At 56.1% G+C, this 17,981-nt stretch overlaps 2 protein-coding genes across 16 annotated transcripts in view; both read right to left on the minus strand.

Annotated features, from left to right (window-relative positions):
* Positions 1–6: 6 nt before the first annotated feature.
* On the minus strand, positions 7–6,403 carry RHO (rhodopsin). The gene is made up of 5 exons (XM_014838425.3): positions 6,043–6,403; positions 4,078–4,246; positions 2,619–2,784; positions 2,273–2,512; positions 7–1,425 (listed from the first exon to the last, which is right to left on the minus strand). The coding sequence occupies exons 1-5, from the start codon at positions 6,401–6,403 to the stop codon at positions 1,315–1,317; spliced, it is 1,047 nt and encodes a 348-aa protein (XP_014693911.2). The 3' UTR covers positions 7–1,314.
* Positions 6,404–13,256: 6,853 nt separating this feature from the next.
* Positions 13,257–17,981, minus strand: part of IFT122 (intraflagellar transport 122) — a 79,189-nt gene continuing 74,464 nt past the window's right edge. For 12 of the 15 annotated variants that reach the window (XM_070492852.1, XM_070492853.1, XM_014838418.3 and 9 more), the window contains 5 exons: positions 17,212–17,323; positions 16,462–16,587; positions 14,694–14,773; positions 14,196–14,360; positions 13,279–13,729 (listed from right to left, as the gene is read on the minus strand). In XM_070492852.1, the coding sequence (XP_070348953.1) occupies positions 13,640–13,729; positions 14,196–14,360; positions 14,694–14,773; positions 16,462–16,587; positions 17,212–17,323 (573 nt within the window). In that variant the 3' untranslated portion in view covers positions 13,279–13,639. Of the gene's footprint in view, positions 13,730–14,195; positions 14,361–14,693; positions 14,774–16,461; positions 16,588–17,211; positions 17,324–17,981 lie in introns of all 15 variants that reach the window. The other 3 variants (XM_014838423.3, XM_070492855.1, XM_070492854.1) reach the window with 3 other exon arrangements.

Consider the following 17,981-nt stretch of genomic DNA (forward strand, 5'->3'; position numbering starts at 1 on the left):
CCAGGTCTAGGAGCTGAGCTTTTAATGCCCCAATTTGCCTTAGTCTCAGGCAGAGCTGGGAGGGATGGAGCTTCTGGCTTTGGTGCTGTGGCGAAGGAGGGGGCAGTTACTGTGGCAGCTCAATTCTGACGCCCCCGAGTTCCAGACAGGAGAATGGACTGCAGCCACTGAAGACAGGCTCAGCGAGGGAGCTGGACTCGGGGACCTGTGAACATTCTTTGTTTCCCACTCTTTGTTTCTAAGCTCTTCGAGACAAGGGCGACATTAGGGATTCAGCTCTTCATTAAATGTAGGCAGATGAGCATGGCTTCTAGAAGCTGTATACTGGCTCAGAGATGCTGTGGCCCAGGTGCTGGGCAGGAGAGGGAGCGGTTTCCAGAAGCTGAGAGAAAGGCCTGTCTCTTTAAAGGCTGCATTGGGAAGAGGGGGCTCCAGGGCGGGGCTTTGACCCCAGACTCCAGTGCCCTGGTGTTGTGTTTTCAGACCTGATGACTGTCTTCTGCCTTCCTTCCACTGTCCCTTCCTGCAGCCCAGCCCCAGCCCTGGTCTGGCCTTGACGCCTGGCTAACTTTTAAAATGCTGCTGAGGCTGGATGCTTGGAGCATCGCCTAATCTCAAAATGGTCGCTATCAAGAGGAGATGATCATAGTAACTAATTAACTTTGATATTATTCATAACGTTAACTACAGTCTGTACAGCTCCTTACCACTTACAAAGTGCTTACACACACACACACACACCCTCACTTGATCTTCACAGCAGCCATGTGTCGGCAGGGCTGGGGATCCGGGATATCTATTTTATAGGGGAAGAAGGTGAGGCCTCAGGAGGGAGCCGATTGCTCAGGGTCAGCAGTGGAGGATGAGCCGCTGCTGGGAAGGTGGGTTTGAGAGGACAGGTACGCTCTCGCTGCCCATTCATCCCTTCATTCGTGCCTCCATTCATCCCTTCCCTCATCCATCTAGCAGTTATTAAGCACTACTGTGTGCCCCAGTCTGCGCTAGACACTTATCCCTAAGCTGGGACACTTTCCCAGAGAGCAACAGTTCTGTGTTCCTGAGAGATGAGCTGGGGGGAAGAGGGGTACAGATCCCACTGGCCCCTGGGAACTCAGGGCTCCAGATTGGGCCGTCCCGGCCAAGAGGGGAGCCTCATTTTTCTCTCATTAATTATTATTATTATTATTTGTTTAAATTCAGGGAGCCTATGGGACCTGGTTCCGACAGGCATGGCTCCTGGTGGGGCGGCAGTGGCTGTGGGTGGGTGTGGGGGATGGGAGGCTCCTAGAGTGGCCACAGAGTCCTTGGCAGGCCTTAGGCTGGTGCCACCTGGCTGGTCTCCGTCTTGGAGGCAGTGGTGGAGGCCTCGTCGTCACCCAGCGGGTTCTTGCCGCAGCAGAGGGTGGTGATCATGCAGTTCCGGAACTGGAAGGCAAGGGGCATGGGTCAGTGGCAGGGGCCACCAGAGTGTGCACAGCAACTCTCGTGGTTGGCAAGGTCTGCCTCCGACCCTGCCTCATTTCTGGCCCTCAGAGCCTCCACTCCCCTCTCAGATCTGGCTCCCTGGAGGGAACTTGCTAAGCATACTTGACCCCACCCCAGAAGTGCCAGGGACCAAAACCAAAGCGGCTGACATTCCATGATGCCCTCTGTGTGCCACGGGCTATCTGTAAATGATCTCATTGAATCCAAGAGTTTGGGATTTTGCCCATTCTATGGATGAAGAAACTGAAGACGAAGGTCATACAGCTGGAAAACAGCAGAGCTGGGGTTTGAACCCAACATGCCTGACTCCAGAGACCGTGTTTTCCCTGCTGGATCATGGATTCTGCAGAGAAACCACTGGTGTATGTTAAAGGACCACACTATCCATTCATCCCCAAAACAAGACTTTTTCGCTCCTTGTTCAGCTTTGTGGAGACTGGCAATATCCTGTTCTCAGACTTGGGACTTTGACCATTTCACTTCTAAAGTGGCCTCCAGAACCACGGGGACTGGCACTTCTCATACATGAGCCAGAGTCAGAGTCCCCTGCAAGGCTGGTCAGAAATGCAGGTTCCTGAGACCACCCTGAGTTTCTGATTCAGCCGGTCCAGGGAGGGCCCGGGAATCTGCATTTCTCCCAGAGGACTCTGATGCCCCGATAGAGACCAACTCCTCCACTAGATTTTACAGGTGGGACAGCTGAGGCCCAGTGGAGGAGGTGGCTCGTCTTCTGCGGGCAGTGCCTGTGGCCTGGGGGACCTGGACCCTCCACCCCACCAGCAGGCACCTGCTTGTTCATCATGATATAGATGACGGGGTTGTAGATGGCGGCGCTCTTGGCAAAGAAGGCCGGGAGGGTCATGAAGATGGGGCCAAAGTTGGAGCCCTGGTGAGTGAAGATGTAGAATGCCACACTGGCATAGGGCACCCAGCAGATCAGGAAAGCAATGACCATGATGATGACCATGCGCGTGACCTCCTTCTCGGCCTTCTGGGTGGTGGCTGACTCCTGTTGCTGGGCAGCTGCCTGTAGGGACACAGGGCCTGGTGTCCAGACTGCGGCTCCTTTGGGATGGGGGTTGGGCTCGACCCAATTAATGCCTATGTCCCCAGCACCCAGCACAGGACCGTACCTCCTTGACTGTGAAGACCAGCTGCCCGTAGCAGAAGAAGATGACGATCAAGGGGATGGTGAAGTGGACCACGAACATATAGATGACGAAGGATTCATTGTTGACCTCTGGCTTGAGAGTGTAGTAGTCAATCCCGCATGAGCACTGCATGCCCTCTGGGATGTACCTGAGGGTAGGTGAGGGATGGGGCAGGAGGGACATGAGGGAGACCCACATGTGAAAGACTGAGGAACAGCCACAGCCGACCAGAGTCCTGGCTCCGGCAACATACCTGCTGCTTGCTCTGAGCCTCACTTTCCCTCTCTGTGAAATGGGGAAAATAAAATATCTACTTGGCTGTGTGACAGCGAGGATCAAATCCACTGAGATAAGAGACTCAAATGCGCCTTGTGAAAACAGTGTTGTTTCATTGTTTGTTTGGTGGTGATGTTATCATGAGACCGCCAGTCTCCCACCTTGCACCGCCTGCGCACTGCTGACCCATGTGTTTCTTCACCCGACTCCCTGTCCACTAGTGGCCAGAGGCCAGGCCTCAGGCTATGCTGGGCAGAGGCCGTGGGGAAGAAGGGAAAAGCTCCCAAGCTCTGTATTTGAGGCAGTTTGTACAAACTGGGGCCTTACTAACAACAGGGGAAGAGTATTTCCTAGGCCAAAGATGGGCACACAGAGTAACTACAGGATCTTTCCACAGTTTCTGGAAACAAGAGGCCCCTGGGGCATGTGGTTAGGATATTTCAATGATTTCAGAGGATGGTGGTATCGGACCGACCTCAGAAAACCTGGAGTGTCTGTTGGCTGTGCCTATGAGGACATAACTGGGCCAGACTGGAGAGAACAGGGAAAGAGGACAGAAGGGAGCGGGCTTGAATTTAGCAAGGGACAAAAAATTGACTCCAGGAAGAGTGAGAGAGGAGGAAGGGAAGAGAGATTGGGAATTTCCTGGATGCAGAGGGACGCGAGGCCTCTAGGAACCAACGGAGTCACCAGTTCAGTTTCCCAAACCACTGTCCCCCCATCTTTTATCTCAGCCCCATTTGGAGACAATGGCCTGGAGGCTGGACAGGACCCAGTTCCCAAGGGCTGCAATGTCACCACCTGTTCGAGGAAGGCTCGGCCTCCCCAGGGGCTGAGGCCCAAGGTCAGAGGGAGCTGCCTATGGGGCACTGGACCAAAGAGGATTGGAACCTGGCCCTGGCTTAGTTGAGGATTAGGGGCACGGCCAAGGTGAAGGGTTGGGGCATCTTCCATTCTCCTTGACATGGGGACGCAGGAGGTGGGACTAGCCCCCTTAGCAACATTAGGGTCCGATCCTCTCTTCCCCTGTCCTGAGCTCTGCCCCAGGGAGAGTTGCCAGGTGGGCATTTGGGACAGGGGGCATATGAGCTCAGTGCCTGGAACCAGACACCTCTGAGTTTGAGCCCTGGCTGGGAGACCCCTCCCTTCTGCTAAGCGCCATTACCTGGACCAGCCGACGAGGGGGGGTGCAGCACAGGCCAGTGCCATGACCCAGGTGAAGGCGACGCCCATAATGGCGTGGTTCTCCCCGAAGCGGAAGTTGCTCATGGGCTTACACACCACCACGTACCGCTCAATGGCCAGGACCACTAAGGACCACAGTGCAATTTCACCTGCAAGGCAATCAGCTGCCGGTCAACACACCACCTGCCTGGAACCCACTCTCATCTAAGGAGGGAGCACTCCTCCTAGATGGGGAGAGGGCAACTGAGAAGGCAGCCTGGGGCAGGCCTGGAGCGAGGCCTTAGGGTGAAAGGGCCTTGGACACTGAGAAGAGGAGGGTCGGGTGTGCAGGGCAAAGGGACCAGTATGCCAAGGGGGAGTGAGCAGAGTGAATCCTAGGAAGTTTAGTTCAGTCAGAGCTCCGGGTTCAGGAGGGCCATGGAAATCAGATGACAGGGTCTTGATTGCACTGGGAGCCCTGTAGGGAGTTTTCACAGAAGAATGTGTCCTCCGCGGGGCACGGGGCAGAGTTCCTGTTGAAGGGCATTGCAGAGGCAGCTGAAAGCCAGCGCTGGAAGTCCTTCCCTCCCTCTGGAGCAGCAGCCTCTCCCCTCTAGGGAAATGAAACAACCTGGGCATGTGGGACCCTCTCCCAGAGCCAGGAAGCTGGATCATGTTCTGCTCAAAGGAAGAAGGAGGAAATAATGATGGAATTCAGACATCTGTCCTGCATATCGCCCCAGAAACTCAAGAGGGAGGGTGGTGGCCATAGAATTTATCAGCCAAACTGGGACATTTCTGAGAGTGAAAGCGAACACTACAGAGAGTTATTCCAGGATTATAGCTGTAGACCGGGACCGCCGCTGCAGAGGGCTCTGCCTGTATGAGGCACCCCTCTCTGATCCCTGCCTTCGGGCCTGAGACTGGGTGACCTGTGGTCATTGAGGTGACAAACACCCCATGATGGCCAAGATTCCCTGCGAATGGGAGTGAGGAAGCGTCCTGGACATGTGAGGAGAGAGAAGACAGGGAGGAGAGCAGTGCTCGTGCCTGGTGCTGGGTCTCCCCGTCTCCCTGCTTTGTAATCACCACCTCTTGCATCTCCTGCTTGCCTGAGAGGCTGTGTGTCTGGGGAGGACATTCCTGGATCTGAGCCGGGAGATCTAAGCTCTGGTCACTGCCCTGCCACATCCCTAAATGAGTCTCTTGCTTCTCCATGCCTCAGTTTTCTCATCTGCTAAATGGGATCTGTTATCTCTGAAACAGCCCCATTAGTTTTCCAATCAAAGAAAATACTTGAAAGCATCTTTCAAAGTTACAGACGACCACACAGGTCTAGTGCCTCCCTTTGGAAGGGCTTTCTTAGAAGGGGATGAGCTCCTCAAGACAAAAAGCATTCAAGCATGGCAGAAAAACTGGAGGTGGGCTGGGAAGGGAGTCAGATAGATGCTGGGGGGAGGGACTGAGCCCATCACCTGCCCGCACAGGCAAAGTCCAGTGACTGAAGGACTGAGGATCTGTGACCCACCCCAGCCTGGAGCTCTGCGCGCAGGGATCTGTCTTGTCCACCTTCATCCCCAGTGCCCAGTGTGGGTCTGATCCAGCTCAGCTGCTCCCAGGGAAACAGAATATGGCCTTAGGGGCCACAGAGATGTGGGCTGGAAACTCGGCTCTGCCCCCCGCCACGATGCGACCCCGACAAGATCCTTGACTTCTCTCAACCTGCTTCCTGCTGGAAAGCAGGACAATGGCACCCCTCCGAGTGAGATAAACAGTGTCCAGTGCCTGCCCTCAACAAACGCAGCCAAGCTTATCGTCACCAAGGGTGTTCATTGATTAAGTGAGGGCTTTGGATGTTGCAGAGCGGAGAATGTCTCTCAGCCGCCAGCCCAAGCTTAGGGTTGTCCCCAGATGCCTCCACGCCCCCAGCTCCTGTGCCCCCGCCCACCCACATCCCAGCTCATACCGCCCAGAGTGGCAAAGAAGCCCTCCACATTGCATCCCGTGGGCCCGAAGACAAAGTATCCGTGCAGAGAGGTGTAGAGGGTGGTGGTGAAGCCGCCGAAGACCATGAAGAGGTCGGCCACAGCCAGGTTGAGCAGGATGTAGTTGAGAGGCGTGCGCAGCTTTTTGTGCTGGACCGTGACGTAGAGAGTGAGGAAGTTGATGGGGAAACCGAGCACAATCAGCAGGAACATGTAGGCGGCCAGCATGGAGAACTGCCACGGCTCGGCCAGGTAGTACTGCGGGTACTCGAAGGGGCTGCGCACCACGCCCGTCTTGTTGGAGAAGGGCACGTAGAAGTTCGGGCCCTCCGTACCGTTCATGGCTGCGGCCCTTGTGGCTGCCCCGTGGGCGGCTCCGACCCAAGAATACTGCTGAGGCCTGAGCTCGGCCACCCAGGGCTCAGGCTGGACGACTCCAGGCTCTGACCCCCCCCAGGGCCTTATAAAGTGACCTCCCCTCCCTAAGCTCCTGGCTGAATCAGCACCTGGGAGATTGGGGGCGTTATTAATCATATTAATCACCGCTGCTGTAACTGGGGCCTAATTGGCTTCCGAGAGGGGCCAAGGTCACTCTAGGTAGAAACCTAGGGTCAGGGAGGGGAGGCGTTGGGGACCCTGGGAAAGGGCAGGAGGCCGGCCCCCAACTCTTCTGTCCTCCAGGAATCTCTGCCCACCTCAGCCTGGTGGTCTTGGCCTGGCATCACGACCTCTGACTCCAGGCCCACTTCCCTCCGGCTTAGTACGAGCTGACATCTTCCTCTCGACAGGACCAGGAGCTTCCGGAGGGCAGAGGCTCTCCTCCCCTTACTCAGCCCTTTACCTATTCCGTCCCCACCTCAGTCTCCTCCTGGCTCATCCAGTCACTGGACACTGACACTAGCCCATCTCGCCAGATTATGAGCTTCACATAAGGGCAGGGGCCGTATGCTGCCAACTTTGGCATTCCCTGTGCGAGACACACAGCCTGGCATAGCTCAGGAGCTCAATTAGCACTTGGTGCATTGAATTGGAAGTCACCGGTTCATCAAACATTTATGTGCAGGCCCCTGGGGACACAAAGATCAAGAAAGGAGGAGCTTAGGCTGAGGAGGACTCTGATGTGAGAAGGACAGATCCTGGGCCTGGGAGGGGAGGCTGCCTGCCTGGGGGAGGTGTCAGGGTCTGGGTCTCTGAGGGATGGGAGCACTTTGCCAGGTTGCCAAGTGGGGAAGACGGCACAGACTGAAGACAGAGGCCGGGCAGAGGCCTGAGGCCCATCTGTGGTGTGGCCACGCATGGGTTGGGGCCAGCTCTGATGGGTCTTGATGCCAAGCTGAGGAACCTGGCTTCATCCAGAGGGCAGTGGGCAGTAGGCAGTGCCTCAGGCAGATCTTGGGGACAGAAAGGTGGGTCAGATGCCACCAAATATGGATGGAGGAGGGGCCCAGGGAGAGGGTGACTAAAGCAGGGATGGGACAGAGGCTCTCAGGGCTCGGAAGCATGGCTCTGCAGCCAGGAGGTAGACTGCGTGCCAAGCTCCGTGCTGTGCGCTGGCTCACTGCAGTGAGCAAGGTGGGTGTGGCCCCAGCCTCCTGGGGACTCAGTGTAAGGGGAGGTGGACCCTGGAAACAGGACTGTTGGACACTGCTGCACACGGGGTATGTCTGGGGACATCTGGTCAGGCTGGGGTGGAACAGGGGACCTTGGATGTTCTGTGACAGGTAACCCCATGAGGGCCAGTCCTGGGACAGCAGGATGAGCTCTGGGGGCAAAAAGAGGCTTGACACTGACAGGCTCCCCCAACCTGTAACAGGAGCATGATGATACCTCCCAGAATGAAGTGGGGTAGCTGGGTGTGCCTGGCATGATGACCACAATCTAGCCACAAATGTGTATCGAGCAGGTTCCAAACAAAGTGCTTGGTTCTAGGGCACACAGTGGACAAGAAGGATCAAGCCCTGCTGGCAGGAAGTGTCATTCTGTGGGGGCAGGAGGCCCCACAAACAGGTAATGAAACAAATAACAATAAGAAAAATTCAGATCGTGACCTGCTCCCAATACTCTGTTATCTAGAGCAGCCTGGGAAGGCTTCTCTGAGAAGGTGAAGTTTGAACTGGGAACTCAGTGATGGAAGAGGGCAGCCCTGCCAGGATCTAGGGAGTGGAGATGTCCAGGCAGAGAAAACAGCAAGTGCAAAGGACCTGAAGCTGGGGATTCAAGGCTGGCCAGGGAAGTGTCCCTGTCCACAAGACTTCTATCCCTTAAGCTCTCTCTCACCCAGTCTCTCTTCCCCTGAGATTCCTGGGTCTATCTGCTTCAGAAAGATGCCTCCCTTCCCTCCAGCCCACCTGGGGGCCAGACCCCTCCGTCCTGGGTGCTGTCAGGGTTTGGCACATGGAAGGCTGACGAAATGTTTGTTGGTAGAATGAGTGCAGGGGGTGGCCTGGCAAGGCTGGTGGGGTGCGACCTCTCGCAGTTTAAGGCGCTTGGCCCAGTGATTAGTCCTAGTGCTAATGAGGTCAAGGTGGAGGGTTTGATTCTGCCATGGCCCCTGCTAGCCAGACAGACGGGGGAGCACTGGATTCCCTGAGTCCAGACTGGCCCCACACAGCTCCACCCTGGCTGAGCCCTGGACCTCAGCACTTTGCCTGTCACCTCCTAATGCTTATGACAGCCTGGAAGCTTCGTATTCATGTTCTGTTCACATGGTTTTTGTCCATCTCCCAGGCTGTAACATGAGACTACAAGGGTGGGCTAGGTCTGTCTTGTTCACACAGGGTCCCCAGAGCCCGGCATGGAGTCTGGCATGTGGCAGGAGTGTTGTAAATAGTTTCCCCTGGGGAAGAAGAGCTGGGATTTCTGTCAGTTTGTTCACTGATGCACTCCCAGGGCCTGGCACATAGTAGGTGCTCAATAAATATCTGTGGACCGAGTTACCGGATCTAGGTTATCTCAGTAAGTACTTCCCCTCTCTAAGTCTCAGGTTCCTCCTCTGTAAGAGTTTAATAATCCCACCCTCACAGGATGAGGTGATGGGGAATTAAAGGCCATCACCGAAGTGACCGTGCTCTGTATTCTGTAAGGCATGACAAATAGTTTTCTTTTAAATGAAAAGTGCTCTGTGTTCAGAGCAACAAGCTCATGGAGGGAGCTGGAAGGTCAGTAGAAGTCACCTACTCTGACCCTCCCCTGCTGCATTTTGCAAGTGGGAAGATTGAGGCCCAGAGTTCGCAGTGAGCTGCCCAGGTCACGTGACAAACCAGTGACAGCTGGGCTATACCTGCCTGGCCACGCCTCCCTCCCACACCAAAGACAGCTCTCAGGAAGGACTGCCAGTTACTGGCGCCATGTAAAAATAAATGACAGAAAAAGGGTTGTGCTGGGGTCGTGGAAAAGGCCCTCACTGAGTCACACAGGCCTGGGGCAGCAGTGGTGGCCCTGAGGGCAGGGGGTAGCACTGGGCTCTAGCCTGTGGCTCTGAGTCACCCTAAGAGCCCAGGAAGGCCCACCTCCCCTCTCCAGGCTTGTTTGCCGGGACTAGGAAACTTTGGGGATCGACACCCATCTATAGGGTAAACCTGACCTGCTTTCCCCACCCGGTCCCAGCTCACTGACCTTGAGACCTTACAATTTTGGTTTCCTAGTCCTCCCTTGTGGGCACGGCCTCTTCATACTGACCCTTACATCTGGCCTGAGGCTCTGCAGCCACACAGCCTAGGTGCAGCCCGCTCTTTTCTCGTGCCTGTTTCCTGCTCTGTTCCCAGTAAGTGATCAGTGAGTGTGGCTGAAAGTGTCATCCTCTTCTGAATCTCATTCAGGTCTCAGCAAGTGACCCATGTCCTTGGAGAGACCCCATCCCCCACTTCTACAGACCAGGGCCCCCACCCCACTGCATTCATTTTCTACTGCATACTTAGCGCTGTCTGCAATGGTCTTGTCTCCTTAGGGACTGCCTGCCCATCTCTCTAGAGAATGCGTCCCAGCTCCCAGCCCAGGATAGATGCTCAGCACATGTTTGTTGAACGAATGAACAACTCCTCCTGACCCCTGTGAGGAGGTCTCTCTGAGTGGTCAGGTCTCCTCTGATCACTGAGGAAATGGGCTCAGAGGATTGAGGTTCCTCAGCAGAGCCAGGCTTGAACCTAGGCCATTGAACCTGGGCCGTCTAATCCCCCAGCAATTTTGTCTCCCATGTCAGGTGGTCCAGAGAGGGGCACAGAGCATGCCAATGGCCAAGCCCAAGTGTGGGTGACTTTCTGAGCAACTGCCCCTCGGCCTCCCTCTCAGCCAGGCTGAGAGGCTGTGAGGGGCTGTAAGGGGTGGGACAGGGGCCCAAGGTTGGCTGTCTCTGAGGACAGATCAGCCATCTTGGGCTTCCGCAGCACAGCCCTCTGGGAGCCCAGGCGCAGGGCTCCAACTCGGCCAGGGAGGATTAGGGCTTAGCGGGCAGCGCGCGAATAGCTCCTAAGCCTCTGCATGGAGGTGCTGCTTGGTCAGCATCCTCCTCTTCCTCCTCCTCCCCTCTCTGGCTTAGCCTCACCTGGCTGCGTCACCACGGCTGAGGGAGGCCTCAGACTGAGCTGAGAATGTTGAGGGGGAAGACAGCCTGACTCTCCTCCCCTTCCTTCCATCACCCCCCTCCCGCCCTTCCTCCCTCCCTCTTTTCTTCCTACCCCAACATTTGCCAAACACCTCCCATGCACCAGGCCCTGGGCTGGGTGCTGGGGACACTGAGATGAAGCCTACACAGTGTCTGCCCTCAAAGAGCTCCCGATCTTAGGGGGCAGCAGCCACGGGAAAAACTAATAACCAGGAGAGGCGGGGATTTGCTCCCAGCCCCAGTGCTGTGGGAGCCCAGAGGACCAAGTGGTGGACCAGGAGGGAGCCTGGGAGGCTCCTCAATCTAGGCAGGGGGCTTGCTGGGTCAAGGCCCAGGGAGGGAAGGGCCAGCTCGTGTGGAAGCACTGGGGCCCTGGGAGCGGATGGCAGGGAAGGGAGGGCAGGTCTGAGTCCAGGTGCTAGCTGGCTGGCAGTGGGGGCCACTGAGGGTTAGAGGCATGACCAAGTTCCCATTCCAGGACGATGTTCTGGAGTCTGGGTGGAAGAGTATCAGGGAGTACTGGGGTAAGTGCCTCGCCCAGGGTGAGAGCCTGCCCAGTGGTAGCCTCTTTGCCGGGGGTCCTACCTGCCCCCAGGGCAGGGCTGCCACAAGTGGAAGGTCAGCTGGTATCTGCCATAGCAGCAAGCTTGGAGAAGGGGCATCTGCCCAGCTGATGGAGGGCCATGAGGAGCTCCTGGCTTTGCTGGCCTCACTGAGGTACATGGGGACACCCAGATGGCTGAGGCCAGGCTAGAGCCAGGCCCCCCTAAGGTCTGGCCCAGGGCTCTCTCTGGGCCACTCAATCCCCCGTTTCCTTACTTCCTCCTTCCAAGAACATGGGAACAGTGTTGAGGACTTAGAGGTCGGAGGTCAGGATCAGGCTGCAGCCTGAACCACTTGCAAGCTGTGCAGCTGCTCCTCTTTCCGGACGTCAGTCTCCTTAGTGAAATGGGCATCTCAAGATCCCTGTGGCGCCTTCCTCGCTGTAGCATGTGAGGGGTCACCAGGATCATCAGAAGGAAATTGAGGCATGAACCTAAGTGTCAGAGCTGGAGGAGGCCCTACTGTACAGATGGGCAAACTGAGCCCTGGAGAGAGGACTGGACCTGGTCAACACCCTGTCCTAGTCGGGACAGGAGAGCAGCAGAACGTAGTGCTTACGTGCAAAGGATGTGCCTGGGTGTGAATCCTGCCTTGGTTCAATAAATATTCATTGAATGAAAGAAAAGAGAACGTCACTGGGCCTCAGTTTCATCATCTGCATAATGGACATCCTTGGAGGCTGCTGAGGACTCAATAACTCAATAAGATGATGTGTGGAAAGTGCTTAGCACGCTGTCTGGAACTCAGTAAGTACTCGATTTATTGGGAGCTACGGTGTTCGTCTCTCAGACTCAGGGCTCCAGCGTAGCTTCCCTGTGGCAGCAGAACCTGGCACAGCACAGCCTCATTTTGTGTTATTTGGCTGAGAGGACGCGAGCTGGAGTTTCAGGCTGGGCCCCTCCCCCTGCTTCTAGCCATGGACCATCTGATCTGTCACTGTGATTGACGTCTGTTGGGTGGCTGGGGCTGTTTTCTCCCTCTCCCCTCTTTTTCCCAGCCATATGCAAATGATTTCAGTTCAAGTAACGCGCTAATGGAAATCCTAACACATTAATAAATGTTTAGCGCGAGAGAGTATGCGTGATCGTAAGTAATCAGACACTCCACGGAGGAGTTCTGTTGGCACAACTGTCTGGCTCCCTTTCTTTACTTTCCTCCATCATCTCCAAAGAGAGATGCAGAGGGAGGCTGGGAGGAGGGGGTGGGGCAGCGGTCCAGCCCCGGCACTCACGGCTGGGTGGCCTCTGCAGCCACTCCCCTCTGGGGCCTGTCGTCTTCTCTCCAATGGGTACATTTGCCTTGCTCTGCCCACTTCACAGATGCCCTGTAAAGTACCAATGTCTAATCAGGAGGGTGGTTTTCAACAAGTGCCCTTCCTCCTGCCATCAGGGCTCCGCATAAAGTGCCGGATGGCATGCTACCTCCTGGGCAAGCAGAGTGGAGGGCGAAGGGCGCAGGCCGCAGGGACGGACGGATCAGGGGCTTCTCATGCAGGGTTGGTGAGCTCCCTGGACTCCAGCACCTCCGGCTGTCCCCATGGCTGTGGAATGGAAATCATAACCCTTCCAACACAGGGCTGGTGTGAGAACTGAGACAACACATGAAATGCGGCTGGCACAGAAAAGGCCCCCAGTAAATGTCAGCTCTCCCTCCCCACCTTCCCACCTGCCACCCAGCCAGGCCCTCGAGCTGCTGAATCGGACACTGTTGATGCTCAGCGGAAAGCCTCAGGTGGGCTGGGGCCTCTGTGGGGCTGGGGGATGGTGGAGGAGGTTGGGCTCTCCTCGCCACCTTCTTTGGAGCCAGGTATCTTATTTTCTTATCTAGAAAAAGCCCTGTTAAACCAAAATAAATAAATACACACCCATCCCCTTACCCATTCCCATATTGCCATTTAGATTAAATTTTAAGAGCACACAAATGTAATGTTCTTCTCGGGTCAAATTAGAAACAGGTGCACTTTTGCATAAGGAAATTAAGTTGCAGACAATATGAAGATTTGCTAAAATGCAGACACTGATGAAAATAAGTAGCCCTTTTATTTGTAATTATTGAGGCAATCTGTTCGCAAAGTGTACATGTTAATGGTCTGACAGATCTGTGGACTCCAGCAGGCTGCCATGAACAACTCAGAGCCGTTCTGAAAATAACAGATTTTTTTTTCTTAGAAAATATATGTACATTCTCTTCTCCATCTCCTGGTGCTATTTACAAGGCACAAAATGCCATAAATAAGAATTCTGTGGTTACACAAGGCCCCTCCCTAAAAGACAAACTTCATCTGGGCAGAAGAAACATTCTGACAGTGTAACTCCTTTCAGTGGCCCAGCCAACTGCCAGGCAGGCCGAGGTGAGCAGGGGTCCCAAGGTCCTGGTCACGGGCTGGGGTCATCGATGCGCCTCCGGCAGTAGGGGCAGCAGGTGTGCTGAAGCACCAGCAGCTCGTAGTCCTCTGAGTGGAACATCTGAGGAGAGATGGCCGCGGCCCTCATCAGCCCCAAGCCTGGCAGGGACGGCTGCCCTTCCAAGGGGAGGGGGTTTGGCAGTGACTCAGGGCTCACAAACACCAGACCAGGACACCTGTGTCCAAGGACTGGGAGGGAGAGGGAGACGGGTGTGAGGTCTCTATTTTTCTAAATGAAGTTCAAAGTTCAAAACTCTTGCCCGGCCCTCCTGGATTAAGGGGAGGTACAGAGAGCACCAGGTCAGGGGCAAGTCCTTCCAGATGGCACATGGAAGGCAAGTGAGAGGAGGGAGGGCCTAAGGACAGCCAAGTGTCTTCTCCCAACTCAGAGCCTTGGCCTTGGCCATGGAGGAATCAACTGTGTAGCTCCCAGATGCCTGGCCTCCTCGAGGGGACACTCGGGAAATGGAAAAGCAGCAGAAAGACACTGGGAACTATGCACGAGCTGTAGGCAGTGGGCGCAGTACCTGGAAGCAGGAGGGGCACATGGTGATGGAGGCATCAGGGAGGAGCGAGCGGAAGTACTGCCACTGCAGGGGTGGGGGCCAGCGTTTGATGAGGACGTCCCGACGGCTCATGGCGCGCAGCACTGACCGGCTCACCACCACGGGAACAAACTCTGAGCCACCTTGCTGCAGATGGGGCGAGCAGGAAGCAGGGGCACCAATGACCTCACTCAGGCACGGTGGCACGTTTATGTGGGTCATGATCCCAGAACTTTTGGCGGTGGCTAGGGAGGCCCCCAGACTTCCCCTGCCAGGTACCTGGACGGAACCCTGCCAGGTCATGCAGTGCCTGCTGGCCATCTCTGGTGACAGGGAACCCACCACCTCCTCTCCCCCAGTGGCCTTGACAGGGAACAAGTTCCTCCTCACACCAAGGAGTGTGTACAGAAGGGACCTGAGAATGCCCTCCCAACAGGCTTCTGTGCCTCAGCAGCCCATCACTCAAAGAGGCGCCCTCACCTCAAAGCTCAGCTTTGCTGTGAACGGGTCATCATCTCCCATGGAGTCCATGGTCTCATCCAGCCTCAGGGTCTGGGAATCTGGAGGCGTCTGGTCAAGGTTGGAACCTGAGGCCCAGCAGGAAACAGCTCCCACCCTCCACCCAACATGCTAAGACTCACAGGAGCTCTGTCTAGGCCTCGTTGTGTCTCCCTACAGTTCTGGGGAAGAGCGGCAAGGTCTGTGGAACAGGTTTCTCTCCAGGTGCAGGAGTAGAGGGAATGCAGGCTAGGGAGGAGACGGCCCTGGTCACACAGAAGGTGGGACCAGGCCCCAGTGTACAGGTGAGAAAAGGGGAAAGAAAGGGGCTCTCATGGGCCCTCTGATGCCCCACACAGACCATGCCATGGCTGACATGGGTCTGCCGTCCAGAAGCACCACATGAGCAGAGGCCTGTGGGCCTGTGGTATGAGAGAGTAGAAATGATGGGCCCAGCTGGAAACCAGGGCCAGCAAACCCAGCAATTCCCGGAGAGACACTCAGCAGTCACCAGGTGGTCTGTAGGCCTCTGCTCACTTGAGATGGCCTTGCTGGTCATATTTCATGGAGAAGGAGTGAGAGATCTGCAGATCCTGAGGCCAGCCAGACTCGGCTGAAGGTCTCCAGGGAGCCACTCCCTCTGCCAGGCAGTGGTGGAGGAACTGATGTGACGCCAGGGTGGGTGGGGCCTCCTGAGGAAGGCCCCCAGGGGAACAGAGGCTGCTGGTGCCACGTCAGGTATGGGACATGGCCCCACATGGCAGCAACAACAACCCAGCCTAAGTATCTGATGTGTGTGTGCAGAGGACTGCCGTGCAGACACAGCTTCCGTCTCCCTTTTTCAGCAAACAATTCCCTGGGTTTTCCCCTCTCTTCTGCTCCTCAAAATGTGGTCCACAGACCAGTGACATTGGCATCACCTAGAAGCTTATGGAAACGCAGGCTCCCAGCCCACACAGACCTGCTGGCCTTCGGGTGATGGGTGTGCACTGTCCTCCTGCGTTCAGCTGGGACAGTTAATGTGGTCCTGGCCACAGGGATAAGCTGAGGTGTGGCCCTCGGCCCAAGTTGTTCCAGCGAGGGTGTGACATGCTGGGAGGAGTGTCAACCCTTTCCGAGGGGTTGTAAGGCTGATGGGATGCAGGGTTGGCACTGCTGGTGGGGATGGGGCAGTGCTGCCTAAAAATGAAGCCACCCAGAGGACAGCAGAGCCAAGAGGACAGAAGACAGCCTCCCGCTGGCGTCGAGTGGGCACCTGGATCCAGCTAAGTATCCATCCATGGCTAGGTGCACCTTTTTGTTTGCTTGGCCTGAGTTGATTTCTGTCCCTTGTATGTAAGTGACCTGACTAGAAGAGTTGGGGCCGCTGATACAGACATCATTTGCCATGTTGGCTGCCCATCAGCTCTGCGTGGCCAGCAGCACGGGCAGCACTCTTTCGGAGCAAGGGGTGGGTGGGAGACTCTCCCTGGAATGAACAGCAGGTAAGGGCCAAGGCACTGTCTCCTTTTCCACATGCCACTTCTGGGCCTGTGGGCACTGTCTCCTCCTGCATCCCTGTACCCCAGCCAGCTCTCTGCCCATTTCTAGGCCCTGTCCCTGCGGCCTCATCGGCCTCTATGATCACTGAGCAGTGGTCTGCCGTGCCCCTGCCCACCTAGCCCAGCCATCTTCCAAGGCCCTCCTGCATCGCACCAGGTGCAGTGCTTGGCTGGCACACACAAGGGTCCAGGCCCAGCGCCCAGGATACTGTTGCTCGTAATCTCCTGCCATTTGTTCTCGCGCTTGTGTCTTGGTGCCTCCAGGTCGATGAGGGAGACGGCTTCTTCGTCAGTGATCCCCTCCTCCAGGTAGAACTCCACCAGGTGCAGCACCTCTGGAGGGCACAGGGCACGGAGAGGGGCTGGGGGCGGCCTCGGGGGAGCTGGGGCTGGGACGCTCTTAGCAGGCAGCATGAGGGGAGGAGGGAAGATCGCAGAGGACTTTCCCTACGTGGCAGTGGCTCCTCTGAAAGCAAGCAGGGTGCGGGGCTGCCTCTCTCGCCCACTGCATGTCTGGGGGAGGCGGGTGTGTGTGCATGTGTGCACGTGTGTGTGCACAAGTGAGAACTAGGGGCCTTTAGCCCTCCTTCCCCCTAACAGCTGGATGGGCTCCTCTCCAAGGGAAGAGGAGAGGCCTCTGCCTAGGTATGTGAAGGAGCTTCTGATCCTTTGTCAACAGGGAAGGAGCTGGGACTCGAGAGCCCAGCTCAGCCTCCCAGACTGAATGTCCAACCAGTGACCTCTATTCCTGGAGCATTTATTTTATACAAAGCTTCATACCAGGTTCTCGGGAGTGGGTGCTTCAGGGTTGGGCAGCACTGGGTCCTGTCTCTGGGAACCCTGAGTGACTCTGTATGTCGGGCAGGGTGGGTGTCGCACTGTCCTCAAGTTACAAATGAGGACTTCTGTGGGCAATAAGCAGTGGCATGAGCCCAGCCATCGGCACACATGGGACTCACCGTAGGAAGAGGCAGAGAAGACGAAGGGCTGGCGGCAATTGATGCAAACGTTGCCCAGGTTGTTTAGCAATGGGTTGTTGGTGGAACAGCGGTAGCACAAGGGCACTAGCTCCTACAAAGACACAAGCACCACAGTGCCCGAGGGCCAGACCTCACACACAGCTCACGCCACACGGGTGGGCAGGGAGGGGGCCTGGGGCCCGGGCTCCATACTGTGGTGAAGCAGGATAAGGGCCTACTGACAGCGGAGGCCCTAACTCTTGGGGTCCACTGCCCCGGACACCTTCTTCACAGGCAGGGCTCAGCAGTACCATTCTCCTGGCAAAAATGACAATAACCACAGCCACTCTTTATCAGCTACTTACCAATGTGCTTAAGCTCATTACTTGCACTGGCTCATTTATCCTCACAGCCACCTGTGGGAAAGCTATCATGCATGTCTCTGTTTGATAGAGAGGGAAACGGAGGCTCAGAAAGATTGAGGCACAGCTAGGAAATGGTGGAGCTGGGATGTGAATCCAGGTCTGTCTGATGCCAAGTCTCTGCTCTGAGCTTGAAGGTGGGGATTGTGAAAGAGGCAGTAGCTGGTTAGCTTGGAGGAAAGAGGGCTGGGGCTCAGAGCAGCCTGCAGATATACATGGGTGAATGGATTTGCTGGAGAGGATAACCTGGTTCCAGAAGGAGGGTGGGCTGGGGCAGGGGCTCCTAGGATGAGGTGAAGGCAGTCACTGGGCATGGTGGCGTGAAGCAGTGTGGGCTAGGCCACAGTA

The sequence above is a fragment of the Equus asinus genome, chromosome 21 (assembly GCF_041296235.1).
Source record: "Equus asinus isolate D_3611 breed Donkey chromosome 21, EquAss-T2T_v2, whole genome shotgun sequence".
NCBI lineage: Eukaryota > Metazoa > Chordata > Mammalia > Perissodactyla > Equidae > Equus > Equus asinus.